The sequence below is a fragment of the Crocodylus porosus genome, unplaced genomic scaffold (assembly GCF_001723895.1).
Source record: "Crocodylus porosus isolate Cpor-Errol unplaced genomic scaffold, CroPor_comp1, whole genome shotgun sequence".
Lineage (NCBI taxonomy): Eukaryota > Metazoa > Chordata > Crocodylia > Crocodylidae > Crocodylus > Crocodylus porosus.
In genome coordinates, this window is record NW_017728886.1 from 158,997,069 (window position 1) to 159,011,866 (window position 14,798).

General features: G+C 44.2%; 1 protein-coding gene across 3 annotated transcripts in view; it reads right to left on the bottom strand.

Moving 5' to 3' along the window:
- MBOAT1 (membrane bound O-acyltransferase domain containing 1) overlaps positions 1–14,798 on the bottom strand; it is an 81,190-nt gene that overhangs the window by 50,540 nt on the left and 15,852 nt on the right. For all 3 annotated transcript variants that reach the window (XM_019543984.1, XM_019543970.1, XM_019543976.1), the window contains exons 2-3: positions 3,079–3,224; positions 2,359–2,436 (exon numbers count right to left, since the gene is read on the bottom strand). In XM_019543984.1, coding sequence (XP_019399529.1) covers positions 2,359–2,436; positions 3,079–3,224 — 224 coding nt within the window. The remainder of the gene's footprint in view (positions 1–2,358; positions 2,437–3,078; positions 3,225–14,798) is intronic.

The following is a 14,798-nucleotide window of genomic DNA, read 5'->3' on the forward strand; positions in this document are numbered from 1 at the left end:
CTAAAAAGTAGAATAACTCTCAGTCTGCCAGTTGTGAACATCTCCTAGACTGACAAAAAGACCCAGTTCCCTTTTACTCCTATATCTTCAACTGTACATTCAGAACAACAGGAGAGAACAACGTCAGACACAGAAAACATGCTAACATGAAAAAAAAAATGGTTGCGGAATACTTGACTGAGAGAATTATCTGTACACTTTTAAGTATCTGAATTATTAAACAGTTCACAACTTCTATGTATGTTCTCATCAGCGAGTGCAGGCATCAGCCATGACTTCAGTAGAATTTGTCTGTTTTTATTAGGATATTTTCTACCCCATACGATTTATCAATGCATTTTGAACATATGGCTGGCTAGTGTTTTTAGCAAGTCTAGGCATCTTGCCAGGATCATCTGCCCCCAACAGTCTTTATGTCCAAGTGCAGGGGGGCTGGACCCAATGATCTTGTGAGGTCCCTCCCAGCCCCTAACATCTATGAATCTCTCTTTATGGCATTAGCATAAACAAAACACCACATTTGATAGATGACTTTACAGGCCTTCCCTGACAACAAAGCAATGGAATTTTCCTGCACCTGCAATTCAGTAAAGCTCAGTGCCTAGTGCCAAAATGCAGACTTGTTTCTCAAAACAAAGTAAAACTGCCTGGGAACTTATTTTGCCTGCCTAACTGTGGAGCAAGTGGAAAGGGCATAAAAGAAAAATGGCAAGGAGGAAAAACATACTGTACGAGTTGAAGTTTCCAATATCCATCCCGTACAGAAGAACACTGGGGCTGATGTGGCTTGATATCCTCTTAGATAATCTTAAGAGATTATAAAGTCTTCGTGTAAATTCCTAACCTGACACCATCTACACCGAGGAAATTAAAAAAACACCATAGTGGGCAAGGCTCTTTGGGTAGATGTGATACCTTTTATTAGACCCACGCTTGGATATTTTTGTCTCTGATGGATTTTCAGTGTGCATTCATTCTGGTATGCAGTTGCCCGCCTATGTCCTTAGACCAGAGATGGGCAAAGTCCAGCCTGCAGGCCAGATCCAGTCAGCAATGGACTCCATTTCCCAGCTGCTCCTGCGCATGGCTGGACCCAGTCTTCCTGAAGACCCCAGCTGCAGCTGCACAGGAAAGCTCAAGGCTGGGGTTGCCATAGATAACAGCCGCAGCCATGCTAGCAGCACACACCAGGAGCCTGCTCCAAAGGCACCAGGAACTTGAGATGGGAGCAGCTTGCTCCAGAGCCAGGCCAGAGCCATGATCCCCTGCTTGTACACCCCTGCCTGGAGCATGCAGGCTACAGATTGCAGCTCTGTCCTAGCTCTGGAGAAAGCTGCCCCCATCCCAAGTTCCCAGTGGCCCTGGAGCAGCCCCCTGGCCTGTTCCCCGCGTGTGCTGCCAGCACAGCTGTGGCTGGTTTCCAGGGCAACCCCAACCTTGAGCTTTCCCACACAGCTGCAGCTGGGGTCTCCATGGAAAAACGGCCCCCAGCCACACAAGTAGGGGCTGCTGGGAAATGGAAGTCCGGCTACTCTACCAGATCGACCATTTTGCCCACCCCTGCCTTAGACCAACATGGCTACATCCAAAAAACAACACATGGTGCATCTTCAGAATATACTAATCAATCAAATCCACAGAATTAGGCTCCATCTACACATTACATGCAAGACATGATTAACTAGTTAATCACATCTTAAGTTGTGACCCGGCCACACATTCAGTCAATTAATAGCATGATAAAACAAGGAATAAGCCACAAAGTTATTCCACAAAAAATGTAGAACAACTTTGCAGCTCATTCTTATCATGCCATTAACTAAACATGTGGCTAGGTGCTCCCTTGTGGCTGATGGGCCTCCCAACCACAGGGGTGCACCACAGACTGCTGCGGCTGTGAGCCTCACAAGCTGGCAAGGCACGTGGCCACGGCAGCATCCCACATGCTGCCACATCTGCAAGTCTTGTCAGCTGTGGGGCTCACAGCTGCAGGAGCTTGGTACTTGCTGGTGCAGGGGAACCTTGGGATCATGATCCCAAGGTTCCCCTGGACAAGCAGTGAGGTGTGACTGGATCTGATGCTGGATCCCACAATCATGCCTTCTGCCATACACATGTGGCATAGCAGGAGGCATGATTGTGTGGATCATAATCTGATCCTATCACGCCTTTACCTGAACATCTAGAGGGGCCCTTAGACTACAGCAGTCACTATAGTTAAAAATACACAAAGCTGCTGTGACCAGCTAGAAAGTGGAGGAATGAGGGGGGAAAAAAGGCATGGGAAAAAAAAACCCCATCACGCTGCTGCCAGTCTCTGGATGAAAGTGCAATGTAGCTGAATTCTTGCCATCTCACCTGTGGATATTGGAAATACTCGCCAAGTTCATGATGCCGTAGCTCATCATCACAAGTATAAAAATGTGAAGGGAATACCTTGAAGTAAAAAAAAAAAAAAAAAAAATACAAAATTTAGTCCAAGAACAAGTTTGCATAGCAGGTAGCTGGTGGGGGGCGGGGTAGAAGCTTTTCTTCAGTATAGAATCAAGGAATCATAGAAAATTAGGGTTGGAAGAAACCTCAGGAGGTCATCTAGTCCAACTCCCAGCTCAAAGCAGAACCATTCCCAACTGAATCATTCCACCCAGAGCTTTGTCAAGCCAGGTCTTAAATGATAAATCCATTTACACAGAGTCAGTAAAGATAGACTTCACAATGCTGCTTTACAGTGTTCTTATTTAAAATAGAAGAGAACTTTTGAAAGAGATTTATCAACCTGTTTGGGATTAAAATGTTGCTTCTCAAAACAATCAAACCCAGGACTGGATATATCTTGTCAAAGTTGACCAGTTTTTTATGTCTTTGCAGGAATTTAGGTTTCCCTTTAATACCATGGCATTCATAAAACAAATATACATCTACAAACATTTTCCACAAACATTTTATTTTGTTCTGGGGATCTGGTTGGATAGGTTTCCCTCACCAAACCTGCAGGAAACAAAGATTAAGACTAAATACAAATAAAGTAAAACATAATTTCTAGCTAAGTTTTAGTCCATCTGAAAACTGAGTACTCACCATCCAAAACAGAAAACAGCAAAGTATATTCCAAAGAGAGTGGCAAATGCATGACGAACAACAGAACTGGCATGACTGGGGCTCAAATAGATGCGAAACCAAAAGGCAGCCAGTAGGGCAAACAGCTGACAGGCTACAAAATTGACCTGAAAAAAAGAAACCAAGAATGAAACATGGAATCCAATCTGACTGCAGGCTTCATTAGTGAAGATCTCAACTGCTCCTTGAGATTCAGGAGACAACTCATCTATACAACAACAGAGTGGAACTAGACAGAAAAAGTAGTATGCATGGTTGATTTTACTTCCTTTGGACTGGGAACTCTGCCTGACCGAAGGATCAAATCCTCTGAGCCACTGTGGGGCTCATCTAATGCTCCCATACAGGACTAGGAGCAACCTCACTGTTTCTCACACTTCTACTCAGCTCCCAGTAGTCATCAGGTTGGGTATAGTGAATCCTACCGTGACCCACTGGAATAATGTGGGAATCATGACTCTGCAGCATTGTCCTGGCTCCTAAGGCAGCATAACTACGTACTGCCCACAGCCTGGCAAATCATTACAAAGAGAGCAGGTATGTGCAGGACATGAGGCCAATACCAGAAATCACTACCAGAACAGACAGGGCCTCAGCATACAGAACAACACAAACCTGGCTTTTTCCACTGCCCTTTCCCTCAATAGCCTCATCAAAGCCACAGAACCTTAAAAAATAAAATACATCAAATCTCTAAGGTGCTCAGGTATTACAGAGATGAGCAGGGCACTGACACACAGAGAATACCAGAGGCAAGATTAATTCCACCTTAATGTTGCTGAGGCCTTTTTTCTTGAGCAGTCATTTTTAGCTCTCTGGCAGCAGTTCATTTGAGATTGAGCAAGAACCTACATACACAGCTACATTTCAGCAACAACCATGGATTTTAGAATTACACTAAGCTGTAAATCATCTAACTCGGAAATCCTATGACCTCTTGGTTACTGAAATGCTTAGGACAGCGGTGGCCAATCTTTTCGGGAGCCATGCCACAAGTCAAGTGGCTCATCTAATGCTCCTATACAGAACAAGAAACAATGCGATCCCCATCCCCAAAGGGTGTCTAATAGATTTTACAGCCTGGGGTGCCAGAACAGCAAGAGAGGGGTTAAAGTCCCAGGTGTGCAGAGCAGAGAAGTAGCAGGACACTGCTGAGAGGTATTACCAGCAAGATCCAGGTTAACCCTTCCCTGGTCTGGCAACCACTGCAGTTTCATATGGTAGGCAAGGATCCAAAATCCTTAATTTAGCAGCAGCTGCAGGGCCAGCGAAGTTTTAACTTGGCTTTTGGCAGTGACATCTCTTCTTCAAGAAACACCCTGCTGCCTCTCTATTCTGTGCAGCCAGAAGTTTGAGCCCCCTGCACCCATTCCACTGAGTGCCTGGGGCTCACATGCCACATACAGTAGCTGCTCATGGTAGCAACAGGTGTCTTTACTCCGCAACAGTCTTAGTTGAGGCACCTTGTGAGGCAGTCCCAAGATACTTTCAGTGATGGGTTTGCCATATGCTCAAGGACAGCTTCAGGGCTCACACTCCCCATGGGACAGAAAAGGCAGGGGCCTGCCCAAATGACAGGGTGCTGTACCAGCTGGTCCCTCCATGCCCAAGGATGGAGCAGCACTTTGGCACCTGCAGGACCTTGTGAGGTGGCACTTCAAAACCCATAACACTGACAGGAAGTCTGGCATCCTTGAGCAACTATATGACAGGAACTGCCTAAGAGGTGACACTGGGGTCCCCTAGAACAGCCAGCTGCCCCCCAGCTAGGCAGACCCTTGAATAGGAACTGTCTCAGTGGGGATGCCCCCAGTCGCACTGTCAGGGCCTGGGTGATTCCATGGGGCAGTGGGATAAGATGTCCCCACAAGCTGGCTCTGAGGCAACGCTACCCATAGCATCCTAGGGGCAGCAAAGCTGGAACTCCAGGTTTGGCCATAACTGTGGGCACCTGGAACAGATAGCTTAGGTACAGAGCAACACCAGGGCACATGGGACTGCATAAGGGCTACCCTGCTATATTTCTGGGGGCAAGGGGCAATGTCTTACTGTGGTTCTCTCGACTCAGAGCTTGCTGTGGGTATGCAGTTCCCAGTTGGAGACTGCCAGGCTGGGCCGGGCCAAGCCAAAGAAATAAGTTTTGCCCTGGAAAACCCTCCCTGTACCTTGAGGTGTGTCTGTGTGCTTTAGGAATGCTGAAGGGCAGGGAATGGGAAGAACAGTTGTTATTCTTACCTGTACCGGGGAGGCCAAGACCCAGGTGCTGTTGTTTCTGTACACTGACCTGCACAGGGCTGCCTCCCTCCCCTCATGACAGTGGGGCACTCGGGGCTATTCTCCCCCTTATTCTAGTGTAAGGCTTAGAAATAGCACAGAAGAAATGGTGGCACACACTTCCAACAAAGGCTAGCAAGCAGCAAACATACCCAGATTCCCAAAAGGGGTTGTATTCAGGTTAGCAACCGAGGCTGAAGCCTGTGCCCCATTCATTTTCACTGCCAAATTAAGGTGAACGTGTGTACGGCTACAAATGTTGCAATCACACTTTCATTTGGCTTTACACAGCTATGTCCCCAGACACAATTCCTTCCCTGAGCTGCTTTTCAGGAAGCAGACCTACCTGTGCTGTGGCCCTTTGCACTGGACTGGACCAGCAAAACTAGCTGTAGCCCAATATTTCATTCTACTTTCAATACTTCAAGTCAACTTCTACATACAAAGTTACAAACCCTATTTAGATAGCAAACACCAATCATGGAATCCTAATTTTCATTTAAATTTGTTGCCGTGAATTAAATTAACAGTAGCTTGCAGCACCATGGTTACAACATGCCATTAAAGTTATAAATCTAATTTAAGGGCTAACGATTTAAAGATACTTACTTCATAGTTCCGGAAAAGAAAGGTCAGCAAGCAAGTAGTTGGGGGGGGGGGGACATGCACACAAAAATATCAGCTTCCCTGAAAGTCATTTTGAAAGTAAATGAGAAAGCACTCCAGTAAAAAAGAAGAAGAAAAAGAGATCAGGACACAAGATACCTTTTGCAAATTAAACTTTATTTTCTAAGTGTACATGGCACAGTGGGCACTGACAGATGTGCAGCTTCCTGTTGTAACTCACAGTACTTTACACGAGGCACCATGAGTTACTACAGTCCCCACAACCTAACAGATAGTCTCCAGCAGGGACTGACAGAAGTTAGTGAGGACCTTCAACTGAGGGTTCAGACTGCCCCCCAACTGGGCATTTTTAAAGCACTTTGCAGTCATGCTCTTCTGTCAGGGCACAGCTATAAAGCACTTCAGGAGGCCAATCGCATGACAAAATGTCACTTCTGTCAGTGCCCTGTGTCTTAACACTAGGAGGAGACTGCATCTTCACTAGCTGAGTGGGTACACTTAACCCCACCCTATTAATATCCTCTCACTTGATCAGGTTGTGTTCTGGAGCAGTTTTCCAACACCCTTTCCTCTTCATTCTTTTCCACTTTATAGAGTTACCCCAGCCAAAATAAGCTGTTTTACTTAGTTATCATAAATGGTATGGCTATCTAAAATCTGTTCTTTCCAGGTTATGTCTCACAAAAGAAACCACTGTACATAGTTTAAGCTTGTACCACTTTTTTCTTCTGCCTCTGGAATGGTACATATTCTGACTCCTTAAATACAAGCAGTGGCTCTCAATGTCCCATGGTAAAAAACACAACAACGAGCATTTTGTAATGTTGTTAGAGAAAACCCATGAACAACATTAAGACTGTGTATGCAAACATGGAATATGTCACATCTTTTAGTGTAAAAGTTTTCATCAGCTTAAGTTCTGGAAAGAAAACTTTATTTGAAAATGAAGACAAAAGGTGAAGAACAGAAATCACTCTAAATGATTAATGCTAAAACTTTTCAACCAGGCCTCCACAGATTCTACCTGTTACAGAAACGCAGGAAAAATATTTTAATTAGTATTCTCAGAGAGCATTTTCAACATCTATTAGGATTACTGCTTGTATCCATCTGCCTCTCCAAAACCCTGAGCCCAGCACAAGGGGTTCTCTCATTTCAAGGGTGTTCCATGTAAGTACAGGAGTCTGATCACAGAAGTTATTACAGCCTTACTTGCCAAAAGACTAATTTTCAGAGGCACTATGGAGCTGGGGCACTCAACACTGCCATACATCATTCCCCAAGCCCAAATGAGCCAAGTTCAAAATGCCAAAAATTTATCCACAAATCTTTTCCAAACTTAAAGTTGTGACAAATTCAAGAAGACTCATCACAAGACCTTCTAGATCTTGAAACAAGTATTAGGCCCCATTAGAAGCTATAATGCTGAGGGAATGCTGTTTGCTCTCACTCTAATCAAGCAGTGGTAAAATATGACACTTTAAAATTGTGATAATGTAATTCTCTAGAAAAGCTGAATTCAGTATTAAACAGAAATTGGTGTCAATGTTCTTCATTGGGCAAACTCAGGGACAGAGAGAGAAGAAAACAATGAGACACTATCATAGGTGCGTCAGGTGTGATGATTTATCACATAAATGCCAGGTACTTTTTACACACAGGTACAAATAGTTGATTTATGTTACATACCACAGGTATTCTTTGGGACATTTTGCTTTGTTTTGTTTTTGCTTAACGTGCAATATTTGAAGACGTTAAATATTTGTGCTATAGAGAGGAAATATTGTCCTTCAGCTTCCAAATTCACCATCTGACTAAGATTCAAATAACATTATACAATATGATTTGTGTGCATGCAGTCCTGGATCACAGAAGAGGGCAGAATCACTCCTTCTTCCCCAAAGGTATCATGGATCCATGGTATCTGGGATGTTAGCACTGCCCAATTGGCATAAAAGCAACCCTGCCCTTGGTTCAGATTGTTTTTACTGTTGCTAACAACACATTCTATCAGGGACTTCTGAATGTTGGTTTGGATAAATGGTTCCCAGATAAGTGTGCCTATGATAGGAAAATAATTATCTGAAAACTGATCCCTTCCCCTTCAAACCTATCATTATTTGTATATTAAATACCTCTCCTTTAAGCTGCCCATTCAATATTTCCTACAGATATTTTTCATTTTGCTCTTTTAGCCTTCCAATGCAAAAGAAATTAAATATATTTTGTATTTAGCTAATGGTCTGATGAATAAGACATACTGGTAATAAAGTAGGAAAGCAGAAGGTATGCTGCCAGTACAGGCATCAGAAAGACACCACCTTCCCTCAGTTCCCATTACCCAACTTTTAAGCCATGTTAACATTATCTCCTCACAGTATGCTGCACTGATATGCAGAAGGTACATCCGTATCAGTGCCATAGTTTCATTAGTCGGCTGATGAAGGCAGCCAGGAAGGGTGGCAGTAAGGCACTCGGCAAAAGGAAGCAGCTAAGACGCCCCCAACCCCACAACTAACGAAGGGTGGCACTAATGGGAATACTGGTGGAGAACTCTTTTCCCCATCAACAGTAGCCACAGAGCAAGGAAACCTCATTAAATACACTGGCTATCATTAAACTGCTACCAAAAGCACGTGCTGAGTAATGGAAACCAGCTATGAAGCTAATTAAGTGCAGCAGATGCTGAGCATGACTATAAAATACATGGCTCATATGGGGCAGACATGCTGATGAGAACCCTTTTTTTTTTTTTGGCCCTTAAAAAAAATGGGCAGGTGTTCCCTCCACAAAGAACTGACACTAGACTTGGACTTGCAATACCAGGCTGGCACCAGGAGGGCCAGAGTCAGCCCTGACAGCCTCCCCTTGGTGCCAAAAATACTACATTGTATATGATGATGGGAACCTACCATAAATTTCCCTTCAAATTCCTAAAACAGAAGGAAAGCCACAAAGGAGTCCTGCATCTCCAGAAAGAGGTCAGTAGCATGTTGTAGTGTCGCTGGAAAATGTGCATACCACAGAGGAGAAGATGGAACACACTTTTCCTGGCTGGGAAGTACTTGGAACAGGAAACAGAAAATTTAAGAGGTAAACCCTGGCTTCACCCTGCCAATAAATCACTGCAAATAGTTCTGGTGACTGCTTTCCATAGGACACAGTACTTATTACTCCCTTTTACAGGACACAGCATTACAATACTTCTCCACTTCACGAAGAGTTCTTTTGGAATAATCCTAGAATTTTCACCTTTCAAATAATCTTTCCTGGTCACATGTAGGAGTCACAATATGCCTAGACATTATTCTAAGACTGTTAAGCATCATCATTTTCTTTTCAGTTAAACATCAGGGATAAATATCCTGCAGTCTACACTGCCCACAAAATGCCTTGCTTTTCCTTTACTAGATATTTTTCTCCCTTAAATTTGCTGCATAACTGACCTCAATTTCTGATGTCTAGAAAGATGGAGCAGATTGACTGTGTAATTTTCTCCAACCTCAAAACAGAAATATATTCTGCTGTCCTCATCAGAGAGCCCTTATTCAGGCAAAATTCTCGTTAACTTGGTTTGTTTGGATTACTTTTTGTGGGTGACAAAATTGATACAATGGTGATAGGAAACTGTAGACGAAACTGCATCAATAAACAGCCACTCATTTGGAAAGAGAATGGGTCTTCAGCACTACAAATCCCATGCAAAAAAACAAGTCATACACGGAGGCACAGCTGTGCTTTGGCTAACCCTGGCTATCTGAAAGGGATTCAGCATTCAGCAACAGTCTGCTCTACCACCACTAAGGGGCTGGGGTGGCCATAGGTTACAGGAATGCAAACGTGGCATTGACTTCCCTCTGGTCCTGTGCTGAACAAAGTTCAGCCAGATCTGAGGATCAGACTCTAAATGCCTGTTTTAGCTACTAGGCACACTGCATGTAGGATAGCAGCAACCCTACCAGCGTGCTTCAGTCCTAGGGATGAGAGGTTAGCCTGTGCTTCAAGATGTCTAATGAATGGCCCCATTTCAGGAGCTTGCTATGATGGTAATACCCGTTAGCTGGAACTAGCACTTGAATCCACGAGTTTCACACAGAATACCAAGTAGATGTTCTTAGTGATCAAAAAAGTGTTAGGAAAAATGATAATGACTAACATTAGCAAAAGTTCATTCTTAACTCAAATTCCAGTGGTGCTCGGTTAAGGCCCTGTGTCCCCCTTTAACTCTTCCCACTAACCAGAGCTAAGTTTCTATCCAATAGGGATGGGTGCTGTACAAGGAATTGTAATTCTGTTGTTTTGCCCTATTTAAAAAGTATTTCTTATAAACATAACCAAGGCTACCACTTAGCAAGCAAATGCATTAAATGTTAGCATGGCTAGAAATATTTCTACTTTGATTCTAAAAACCAACCTGGGTCTTTTTACAGTGCTGCACAATGTCCTAACTGTGATATCTGAAACATTGTGTGTGTGAGTACAGAATCAGAACCGAAGGGTGGGTATTCTTAAAAGGAATTTCTTGAAGATACCTGACACTTACTGGAACCTTATTTCCATCCCAATGGTGAAGCACTGTGCTACTGCAAAGTATTTTTATGAACCCTAAGGGCAAATATTCTCTGGCAGACATCCCTTCACTCTATTCAGAGAAGGCAAGCTCTCCAATAGCAGGGAAATCCCCACATCCCTCTTGTAGCGAAGCACCAGTGGGGTACTCACCATGGAGTGTAGGCTGCAACAGGCTGGAGGAGTGCCTGTATGGAAGGCAGCCTGGAGACACCGCAAGGAGTCAGTTTTAGGGGGAAGGTAAGTGGCAGAGTACCAGTGCAATGCTCACCACTTCAGGGCTATCACAGGCTCTGGGGGGGACCTGTTTTTGGGAACAGCAGGGAAAAGCCTTCCCTGCTAAACATCGTAAGAGGGAAGGTGGGTGTCAGAGCACCTTAAGTGCACTGCCACCAAGATCTGGATCAGGTAGCAGGCAGGTGCAGCTCAGCCTTGATGAGCGGCATTTTAAGTCCCAGGCCAGCAGGTTTGGAGGCAGCAGTGTGCTGCCAGCCACCAAGAAAGCAACATCTCCTGGAAGAGGTGCTGCTCTGAGAACAGCTCAGAGGTGAGGCTGAGGCTATGGGGAAGGAGGAGGCCTCATTGGTCCTGGACATGACCTAAAACTGGACCCTACTGGGACAGGGAGGCCTGGTGTGCCTGCCTGTGGCAAGGCAGGGCCAGCAAATGCCAGATTCGAGGACCATCCCAGTATAAAGCAGGCTGGGGTGCCTAAAACCCTGACCCCACCACCAGATGGGTTACAGTGTTAACAATGGAGGGACCAGTGCAGTCAGGGATGTCCATATGGGACACCTGAGCCCACTGAGGTGTAAGACCCCAAGGGGAGTAGTGGAGGACAGATAAGCTTTTGAGAAGCACCTGAGCCTGAAGGGGTGGAAAACCCCGTAAAAGGAGCGGTTGAGGCCCTGAGAGAGGGGGTGAGTTGTGGGCCAGGTATGCCAACGAGTGGCACCCGAGTCTACGGGAGTGTTTGACCCCAGAGTATGGGACAGAGTAGAGAGTGGCGGTTGTGAAGCCCAGTGAGTGAAGGGCATGAGTTGGGGCCCTGTGGGCAAGGGCTTGAGTGGGGGCCCTGCTAGCATGGGGGCCTAGCTTAGGTCCAGTTAAGCCTTTAGGTGCCTGAGGCCACAGGTGGGCTGGAGGCCAACTGGAGGACAGCAGAGGAGCCATGAGGAGAACAGGGGGCATGTCCCTTGATGAAGAGCAACTGGGGGAGTTACTTGGCTATAAGAGCAGGGGCAGAGTCAGCACAGCATTTTGCGAACTGCCCAGCACTCACTCGGATGAGGGTAGCGGGAGATGCCCAAAGGGCCATCTGCATGCTGGCTGGGGAGTGAAGAATAGCAAACCTGAGGACTTTCCAAGTGAGGGCAGGGTAAATGTGGTCCCCAAGACAGAAGGGGCGGTACAAGTGAGGCCCGGGAAGGGCAGAATAAAAGCAACTGGGTGAGAGCCGGTGGAGCGTGAGAGGCCATATAACAGGGAGGTGGTATAAGTATGGCCCAAGCATGGAAGAATGAGAGAGAGACAATACTGTAATGAGTTGGGCCTGGCCTCAGGCTGGAGCTTAGCACAACTGTGAGCAATATCTGCGAGGCATGGGACACATGTAGAGATGGTCGGAGCGTGTATTCTGGCCCTCCAACATCAGGGCCCTCAAAGGGCAGCCTCCCGCCCAATTACCAACATAACCATCTTTGATCAAGGTGTGGTAGGCAAATAGGTAGGAGGCATGCCCAAAGACAGGTGGGTGCTGGTCAGGGAGTTCCCACTTGTCATACCTCTCCTCTCTGACAGGTAGTAGAATTTTAACATGAAGCTCCCGTGAATCCCAGAACACCCTCTGACCAGCCACTGTGCACTGATGGGAGCAACACAGCTTCTCTTCATACACAGAATACATCTCCAAAAATGTGCATGAATAACAACATGAAAGAAAAAATTGTAGGTGATTTTATATCTGTAAGATACTACAGCTGCTTACATCAGGACATTTAAAGCATCATAAAACAGAGAAGAAATTAATTAATTAATTTGAACTGGTGTAATACACTACTTAGAAAAATCAAACCTTAGCTACTATTATCTTGTGAAAAATCAGTTCTCTAAATACATGTTTTATGACACCTTAGTGCCAGTGGGGAGGCAGAAAGATGAAAATCGGACCTTTGAAAATGCTCTCACAGGGGAAAAAAAGAAAAATGTATGAAACTGCTTTGATTAGTTTAAAATATTTATGGTTAAGCGAACACAGTCTTCTGAAAATACTACCTTTTTGTTACATCGTGAATATAGAGGCAGTAAAGTGGAACATACAGAACTGACAGTATTTTGGCTTGTGATGATGTTTTTCATGGATAAATTCTGCTGTTTTCCTACTTATAGAGTCAAATAGCCTTCTGTGATTTAGACTCCAAAAATCAAAGCAGATGTTCTTTCTGGATTACTTCTATGAAGCTATGAGACAAATAATCAAGAGCAGGACATGTGACTATAGCGATTGATTTAAATCCTTAGTCATCGGAAATTTAAAAAGGAAAAAACACTGAATAGATGTAGTCTGCAACTTAATGCTAAGTTAAAAATAATACAAGGCCACAGCTTTATCTTTAATGGCCGATTAAGCTAATGTCCAGCTTTGATACATACATTGTTTTGTTTTGCTGTCATCAAGTCTTATGCTGAGACCTGTATGTTGCACAGATGTTTAAGGAGTTATGAGCAATGAAGTTCCAGTATCTATAATTCAGTCATTAAAACTCTCTCAATAAACAGTGCTAGAAACACACCATGACAGAATTTGTGTCTAGTGGATATAGCCAGGAGAAGTTGGTACTGTTGGATTCTTTTTAAAGCTTTAAATGCAAAGGTTTTCTAATCAAGTCCTCACAATGCTTTTAAGATGTACATTACTTGACCAAATTGTAACAGCAATATCAAGGCAATGCAAATAGCATCTTTCATCCAGAAAAGTACTTTACAATTATTAATTTCACACATTACTAAATGCTTCCACTTCCTCTGCTGGAACATGACAAATGTATGTGAGCAATTTTGCAAGGGCAAGGGCAGGACAGGAAGTGAAAAATGTTAATGAAAACCAAAAGGAAAACCTAACCTAAAATGTAATTGTCAAGTGCAATTTTCATCAGGAGAATATGGACCAATATACCTAGTTTTCCAAAAAGTGCTATAGGACTTTTAATGGCTGGAACCTTGATCTTACAGATCAGCTGTACAATGACATCTTCTGCACCCTAATCCTCATGCTGGGGCACTGCTCCTCTACTGATTGAGAAGGAAGAGAGCTACCACCTTTGCTAAAATCACTCTCTGCATTACTGCAGAAGGTGTCTAAGCAAGTCACTTGCCCATCTTCCTGGCTGAGACCAATTAGCTTTGTGGTCAGGTTTACAGACTGTTTATTTTACCAGGGCAACCTCTTCTCCACAATAAAAGAAAAACAACGAACAAGCAAGTGTGCAAACAACACATAAATAAACAAAACCCACAACCTGTGGTCTTTTCCCAGACCCTGGGAGGAGTAACACAGGTGAAGCACAGCTCCCTAAGTATCACACCTCCTCCCTTCTCCTCATTTCCATGCTGCTCCTGGAGCTTTTAAGCTCTTTTGTGGCTCTACCCTAATTCCCTCAACAGTTGCAGCTGGTGCCAGCCTTCTAGCCAGGCAGACTCTTAACTGCTGACTACTTGAAGCGGTCTCAGGCTGAGCACCTCCTTACAGCCTTCTACTAAAATAAACTGACTAGATTTGACCCTGTTTAAATCAGGAGGGATAAGATGAAGTAGAACAGTGAAGCTTTTATCATACCCCTGGGTAGTCATTTCTCCATGTTGTTAATTTTAAAGCTTGATGAGTACCCATGACTAGCATCTCAAACCAAAAAATCATTTATGGTAATCCTAATTTTATTTTCTTTACTGCAGTTTAAAGAAGTCCTGAAACTTCTAGAAATGCCCTAAGGATCATTAAGAATCAATGACTGCTGAGACCACCATTCCTTACACAACATGGTAAACAATAATTTTTAGTGAAGTTGAGTCAGAGAGTTAAATTAAGATTATATTAAGGCCAATTACTTTCAATCAGTACACCAGGAAAGCCTGCTCCAGAACTCCCAATTGCCCTACCACCACCAGGAAGCAGTTAGAAAAAAACTGGGGGTTACTTTGTGGCATTTCCTGTG